At 33.0% G+C, this 8,863-nt stretch overlaps 1 protein-coding gene across 1 annotated transcript; it reads left to right on the forward strand.

Moving 5' to 3' along the window:
• Positions 1 to 8,053: 8,053 nt before the first annotated feature.
• LOC143584127 (uncharacterized) lies at positions 8,054 to 8,485 on the forward strand. Its single transcript, XM_077066243.1, has one exon. The coding sequence runs from the start codon at positions 8,054 to 8,056 to the stop codon at positions 8,483 to 8,485; it is 432 nt and encodes a 143-aa protein (XP_076922358.1).
• Positions 8,486 to 8,863: the final 378 nt, after the last annotated feature.

Genomic DNA, 8,863 nt, shown 5'->3' on the forward strand with positions numbered 1-8,863 from the left:
TGATTGAAAAAACTAGTGTAATAACTATTGCTACTCTCCATATCGGATGGTTCGAGATTGATTGTCGGTTTTGATCGAATAGCTACTCGGTGTCTACGGCCAAAGTAGTTAATATAAGACATCTGCATTTAATTAGATTAGGGATAGGAGGTTTACCAATCATATCTTATCCCTATGAACAATAATAATAATAATGGTTAAAGCCTAGGTACTAATGTTTAATACATAATTTGCTAAAACCGATGGCTCTGATACCAACATGTCACACCCCGACTTAGGGACTAGGCGTGTGACTACAAGTTGGTACCTGCTTTGTAAATATATAAGAGTTTATGGGTTAATTTTAGCGGAAGACTTTAGGTTGAATATAATATTAATTTACATTGAAAATTTACACGGGAATTAAATACCCGAGTATCTGTTTACAAAACATATGTTTCATATTACAAGGATTTTAGTTATAAAAAATGGAGCCATCTTGTACGCGCTTCTATCTTTATATAGACTCCAATCCTTGCTAATGTTACTTATGCTTAATTACCTGCAATGGGTTGGAAAAATACGTCATCTATATGCTGGTGAACACGTATGACTCAATAAAACATTTTGAATGGCGATTACAATACAAATGTAGTTTTCTTGACAATCTCAGCGGAAGCATTTCTACTTCTGGTATATGTACCACTGCCCTACACACACAACGGTATTCCCCGAGCCAAACGGCCCTAAACTGAGAACTGGTCATGATCGTTTAAGCTCGCGGCTTCATTGCCTTTGATTGATTGATTGAGCTTTAACAGTTATGTTTGGATCCATGCACATGCGTATTCGGTCTGAGTTGATCTTATTCTCTACTTTGTATTATAACGTTTTAGAGATTTCATTATCTCGTGTAGACATTGATTGACTCGTTAAGACAAACACACGTTCGTCTCATTGAGTATAAATATGTTTTGACTGATTAAAAAGGTTAACGTATTCACCTGTACCGTCGGTGTTGGAAAACCTTGATTGATTGATTGATTGTGAATGATACTTAACCTACATAAATAGGTTCGTATGAATGTTTTGAATGATGTTAAGCTATGATTGTAAGCTTAACCTTGAAATCGTTTATCTTTGATTGTGAATGAAAATACTTGTTTTATGTGACGTTTGATATAGCATGCTTTGGCCTAATAGGTTCAACACGTTGGTAAGTTTCTCCAGGTAAGTAAACGGGTCCCTCGGTTGATTGGGATTTGTACGAATTACTTTTCCTTAGGCAAGAAACCTACTACTAGTGATATCCCCCTTCCAGTTACTACATGCCCGTCAAAATATATCTTTTGTTTTGACATTACTTCATCATGAAGTAACGTTTATGAAAACTTGATTGTGAATGAATGTTTGTAAAATACGATCAAGGTTAAAGGCCATAGCCTCGATTGATAATCTAAGCTATAATTCAAATAACTTAAACGTAACCCCTACCTTAACGCGGATACTTAGATTGATAATAAGAAAAGGCAGGATCTTGATCTACTTGCTTATGTGATTGCTATTTGATTATAACTTCGTTTCTTGCACGAAATACGAGAAAACAGCACGTCGACTTATTACGGCAACCGGGCACGCCTTTCGATGTTAACTATGTGAAAGTGGAGGTGAAATGGGATGAGGAGAGCTCAATACCCGTCACCCCCTTTTATAGGCTGATTTCGTACCCCATCGCGGTACGCGATGGGGTTCTTGTGACCCGTCGGGTACCGCGGCGCCGCAACATTACGCCGCCTTATGCGGCGGTGACACGTGGCCTGTCACAACGTGCCACGTGTTGACACGTGGTTGGACACGTGTCCGGTGACTCACCAATCCCATCACGCTACGCGATGGGTTATTTGTTACCCCGTCGCATACCGCGACATGAGAAGATTTTCTGAATTTACAATTTTGGTCCCTATACTTTCTAAGTTAGTATATTTAGGCTTAAATTAAAGAGGGTAAAAGACGCGGTGTTACACACGACAATCCTTCTTTTTGTGACATCTTACCACACCTCCAACATCCTTCATCACACTTCTTATTTGGTTTCTGATAGCTCCCTTTTGCCTTCCTTTTCTTTCCAATAAATTGATTCCCTTTCTTGAAATTACCATCCTTTTCAACCAAGTTAATCGAATTTTAACCCGTTTCCATTTTCCCTTTTAATTTCCCGGATTCTTGAATCCTAAGAGATTCATAAATCCTAATATCGCTACCTAACTGAACCAAACTTATTTCCTCCTTTTTGTGTTTCAAGGTATGCTTGAAATCCTTCCACAATTGAGGCAATTTGTCAATGATACTAGAAACAACAATTGACTCATCCATGTGCATATTGTGTTGTTCAAATTGACCAAGAATGTGTTGCAACTCATTAAATTGATCCATAATTGGCCTATTATCCGATATCTTATAAGAGTTGAAGTTACTTACAAGAAACTTTTTACTAGATGCATCTTCTGCCATATATTTGGTGTCTAAAGAATATATAGTCGTCATTTTCCCACTTCAATAGTCTTCTCTGTTGTTCCAGAGTTTCCTCTTCTAATGCCTCAGGCATTGCAAGCATTGGAGTGAGAACATACAACTTTCAGAGTTGTTAAAAGAAAATGCATTTTTTTTCTTCCATCTTCTGAAATCCTGTCCCTCAAATTTCTCAAGTTTTGAAAATTTGCCAGACATATCCTTAATCGATTCCCCAGCCATTAAATCTGAATTGAATTATATCAATTTCAATTAACAACTGAATTCATTAAATATCAAATAAATGAATTAACTATGTTGAATGCCAAATTAATTCACATTCAGATCGATATAGATATCCCAGGTAACATCAATGTTCCATTCACCAAAAATTACTTTGGTGAAAATCAATTGATTTCGATATCAATTTATTCAAAAATTGAAATCTGAATTGAATTGAATTGAATTAAAATTCAAGTTAAATTAATTTCAATATCAATTCAATCAATCGAATACAATATTGATAAACTGAATTCAATGAATGTAATGCCAATAAATAAATTGGATGCAACTTAAACACACTTTCAATCAAAACTGTTTAACCCCACTGTGTCGATGTTCCAGAACCAAAAAGTGAAGTTAATAATAAATTGATTTCAAAGTTAATTGTATCTGAATTGAAACAATTAATTCTTTGATTAATAAATTGAAATCAATTTATTTAATCACACAATTACCATCGACAACAATATCCGTAATAACCAAAACCTTAATCAAATGGTTTAATATGCATTAATGGTTTAATCTTTGTTGAAACTAGAGGGAAAACTATACTAATTTATCAAACCCTAATTTGATAAAGAACTTGAAATTGAAATTAAATAAATAGGATGTTCTTTAAATCAATTACTCTTTCAGATTAAACCATTTGCGCACTTACAATTGATTTAATCGGATAAGATCAAGAAGATAAAAACAAGAACCTGAATTGAATTAATGAAGAACCAGTGCTTTACAAAATCCTTTGTACGTCTAAGTGTTTTTCTGTGTTTTTGGTTTGCAATATGAATTGCATGTATTATTCCAAAAAACCGTTGATCATAATAACATATTCACTTTACATCCCTTGAGTTTATTCCATATTTAATTATCAGCCTAAAACTTAACTAATAGGTTTTATCTATAATATATTAACAAGAATATGTATAAGCCATATTACTAAAATTCCAAAAACTTATATCATCATGAGTTTGTCTCATGTTAACAAACAACCCAAACAATATAAATATACAAATTGAAGTGATATTCTAATCTCCCTGATTTCACAAATATAATGGTTCAATTTAGATACGAATCATTGATTAATTTAATTTACTCTATAGATGAAATAGAATATAATCTCATGGATTGCATTGAGTTTGTAATTGGTGTTTTAGTTATTAGAGATTCCATAAAACGATGTAAAACCCTTCTACGTGCTCAACTATATTAAAATACAACTATGCAAGTACATATATTACAAATTCTTAAATTGAGTCACGGAAATTTATGATTGTACGTCTATGCCATACGTATTATTTGTAACACAAAATCCTAAACTTAATTTAAACGTTCATACAAGTACATGTATATATGTATAATGTATGTTTTTATTTTTGAGCATATATATGGCGACCCAACGGCCGGTTGGTCATTGCATCATTGGCTTATGACGATCATCTACAACACATATAGCGACATGGTGATTGTGCAATGAATCGGAAAAGAATAAAATTAGCTTTAATAACAAAAAGAATGGTACCTAGTTTAATATGCATGGTTTTCAATTTATGGTTTATATTTTCAAAATCAATTGTTATTAAATCTGTATTACAAATGGTGACTTTGAAACTACTTAATTGTAATTTGAATTCAGTTCATAAAATGTAAATCACACACACACACACAAAAAACAGCGAAAAAAGAAAGAAGATGAAGACGCATGTGAGGCATATATTTCAAAATCATGCATGTTAAACGATCCTAATTGCGTATCTTATCGAAACATTAATCCATCCATTAATTATATAACAACACGTACACTGAACTTCACCGTTTAAATAATTAAAGAAACTAGGATCATTATTTTTTATATGTTAATACAACATCACTATTATTGATTAACTGGTTTTTCTACCTAGCGCGTTGCGCCGGAGCAGCTGGCAAAACCCCTGCGTTGAAACCCCGACGTTGGTAAAACTCGAGCGTTACGACGATTAGTTGACACGAATTCGGTCGGTACCGGCTGCGTACGTTAAGATATGACACCATTGGTAAAACATGAGGGTTAAATCTCTAAAAATTAGTTCGTCAAATTAACATATAAAAACATTAACATATAAGAAAACACAACATTTAAGACGATGTTTGTTTGGTTGGCAAACCCGGTCGGTGGTTAAACCCAAGTGCTGTCGGTTCTGGGTATTGAGCGATAACTTGACACGAATTCAGTCGGTTATGATTATGTACCTTATGGTACCAGAACTAAAAAACGAAAAAAATATTAAACTTGAGTTGGACCAAGGACCAATGGGGGGGGGTCGGTAGAGTTGTCGGTCATGGGCTTTAAATAAGGTCGTGAGTTTGCGCGAACTTGGTTGGTTTCTTTCACAAATTTACCGGCTAATACGGTGCCGTCAAGTGGGCCAATAGGCCACTTGCGACACCAAACTTTCTAATTATATATAGTAGTAATTTCACTTTGTATAATGTAAGTAACCATAAATTATATTGCAAGAGTGATATGATTGAGTTTGTAGCAAATGTTTGATTCCAAATACCACCATCTAACAACACTTTTGTTATGAACGAGACAAAAGCTTCACAGTTAAGTACATGTTTATAGAAGAATGAGAGTAGTATCAAGTATCAACACGGGTGGCCTCATAAGCAGTTTAGTTTCTATTAGGAGCAAAATACGAAGTTGGTGGGTATGAGATTTCCAGCATTACAAGTTATATAAAAGCAACTTCATTGTTGTTTGAATGATGTGAAACCTCGTCTAGAGCAATGACGGCTAAGAAGGGTGGTGTCACAACTCTAAAGAAGAAACTTAAATTTTGAGAAATATGTTGGTCAAATTTTAATTTCTAAAAACAAAATTGAATTATAAAAAATCAAAAATAACAAGAAACAATTATTTGCAATGTTGCTACGAACATGCCTGTTAACTAATAATAGACGTGAATAAACAAATAACGTATTAATTTCCTTTTAAGAGAAAATTAAAATTAAAGATACCCTTTAAATAAATAATTATAAGCAAATAATTTTTCTAGAACTTAATGATTAAATGCTTAAAGAGCATTTTATTAAATTAAATTAATTGAAGTTTCCACCTTGGATCTAGAATGTAGACAGAGTCTCACAAGATATTAAATTGATTTCTTTTTTGTCGTTTATCATCTTAGATTATTGAACCCCTCGTGCGTTTTGGTATCAGAATCGTATTTCAATTTTTTAACTCAAAAATCATATTAATTTAATGTATTAAAATAATGATAAACATAAAATAAAAGTGAAAAACATATTATTGATTGATAAAGAGTTGGGCAACGAATCATAACGTGATTGAGTTGATCTTTTTGACATATATAAAATATTAATAGTTATTATATGAATATAGTGTAAGAGAAAGATTGTTGACGTGTATTATTTATTTAACTTAAAATCAAGATAAAACTCAAATATTTACAAAATTTAAGTCTCATTTGTTACTAATTTAAGTCTCATTTGTTACTAATTAACGCATTATTGTGACCTTCTGATAATGCCCTTTCACTACTTTGTGTGATCTGATAGTTAGTGATAGCTGAAACGGTCATAAACCCTTTAGTAACCTTATTACAAAAGGACTTAGAAATGGCTTATAAATAAAGCCATACCTTTAACCCGCGAACCACATATGAGATATGTATGTCGTAACCACACACCTTCTCATGGCTACCAAGTATCATCGCTAAGTGCTCACTTTTCAAAGTCACAACAACTACACAAGTTGCTAGTGGCTAACATATTGACATAATCGAATAATGATAAGACAAATTATTGTTAACGATAAGTTCACTGATACAGACTTTACCAACACAGTAATAACTAATAGGCGTATTAACATAATCAAAGTTTAACAATACATAAAATTGTCACTCAAAGACGTGTTGACAAAACTTGTGTTTTCGTTTACATATGTGATTGCAACATATTAGATTATTAAATGTCAAGGGAAGTCACATAGTTAAAACTCCCATTTTCTTATCTAGTTTGCTTGACAATCATGCTAGCTAGGATCTTTAAGCAAAATTTTTGGTTCTTAAAATCTTTGATGCCTCCATAAGTTCAATCAACATATATTCATGAGACACAATGTCTATAAGGGAAAAGATGACTCTACATGAAACCCGACACAATGTTCTCTTTAGCGGATGGATGGATTTGTTCTAAGGATATAAATTACTTGTTTTGATGGAGTAAGTACTAAGTAGTATACTACGATGACGTTATATCATATATAATCAATGGATTGGATTCAGTAGTTTACCATATAAACTCGTTAAAGTTTTGTAAAAGAAAACATAGATGAATTATGATAACACGTGATTACTAGTAATTCAATATGTTATATAAATATACATATATATGTGGAGTATATTGTAAATATTTGAACATGAAATGGATGGTTTCAACAAATATATTTTGCGTTGTCTAAACATACAAGGGTTCTACTTATGAAAACTTACACAATAAATCAAGCTATCATGGGAATGGTCGGTCTCTAAAACTTACACAGATTAAGGCTTCCTTGTTACTTACAACAACATCATTAAGTACATAAGCAGTAATCTACCAAATTGGATGATGATGATTGATCTATGCAAATTACTTCTAAAGGGGTGTTGTGAAGTTGCAACTACCAAGTACTAACAAGTAATTAAGAAGACGGCTGATATATATTTATATATGGATGAGTAAACAATAAGTATTACTTAATTAAGATTTAAACGTTAATTGATTAATAGGTGAACATTAGTTAACAATGCTAAGTGCAAACAAGAAATAGAAAAGTATGTGGACCGAGATCGAAGCCGCTTCTTTTTATGTTTTTATTGTTTTCAGTTGGACCATTTGATTTGCTTTCGCTCCGATTGTGAGAGAGTATTGGGATATTATTATGGTTTAGTTACGTTAAGTTAGCCCACAAAGCAAATTAAATTTTAAAATTTATAGTCTCTGATATTAAGTAATTTTTAATGTTTAAAATATCCAAACGTGCTACAATATCAAAAATAAACTAAGTAAAATAAAATTTAAAATACACTCTTCCAAAGATTACAACTACAAAAATGTACAATCCAAGAAACATGCAAAACTACGGCCATGATATCTTCATAATTTCACTCCACGTCCACCCTCAATATAATAATAATACTCCATCTCCACGCCCATATTATTATTTGCACGCTCTCTTTCCCTATATTAATACTCCCCACGAACACCTTCAAACCACCAACTCACATATTCCAAACTCACCATGGGAAACACCTTAAGGCCTTGCTTATCATGTCTAATTCCTTTCGGGTCCCTAGACTTGATCCGAATCGTTCATTTAAACGGTGTAGTTGACGAGATCACACACCCGATCACCGTGGGTGAGGTTCTTACCAAGTACCCAAAATATGTGCTAAGCAAACCGACTACACACGGTGTCGTGAGGCGGATAGTGATATTGTCTAGTAGTTCGGAACTCAAGAGAGGTGGTATTTATTTTTTGATACCGGCTTCTTCTGTTCCGGAAAATAAGAGAAAGAGGAGGGAAAATGTGGACAAGAGTGTGAAGATCAAGACGGTGTGTGTTTCAGGTGGTGGTGTGGCGGAGAAGAAGGTTAGAAGGCAGAGAAGTCGCCGGAGTGTTGATGGTGGAGATTGGAGGCCTTGTCTTGAGAGTATATGTGAAGAACAATAGTTATTTGAACATTATTGGGGTTTTTATTTTTCTTTTTTTTATTGTGGATAGTGGTTTTTATTCTTTTTTTAAAGAAATATATACTTTTTTTTTATAAGTAAAGTTATACCAAGACCATGTTACTTGATTACTTGTTAATATATAGCTTTGTAAACTTTTTTTTGATTATTCTTGAAACTAAAGTTAAAATAGTATTTGTACATTCTTTAAAAGCAAAGAAAAAATTAAGTTATCTTGAGCTCTTTGATGTTCGATAAAGCTAAACAAAGTACTCCAACATGTCTTGCAAATCCTATGTTCCTAAACTAGCAATAAAATGTCAACACTCATTTTGATGTATCATGTTTGTCATAAGGTCTACGCTGAGATTTTGGATCC

The sequence above is a fragment of the Bidens hawaiensis genome, unplaced genomic scaffold (genome assembly GCF_021521415.1).
Source record: "Bidens hawaiensis isolate Kalapana, Puna unplaced genomic scaffold, B.hawaiensis_p1.1 tig00032814_1, whole genome shotgun sequence".
NCBI classification, from domain to species: domain Eukaryota; kingdom Viridiplantae; phylum Streptophyta; class Magnoliopsida; order Asterales; family Asteraceae; genus Bidens; species Bidens hawaiensis.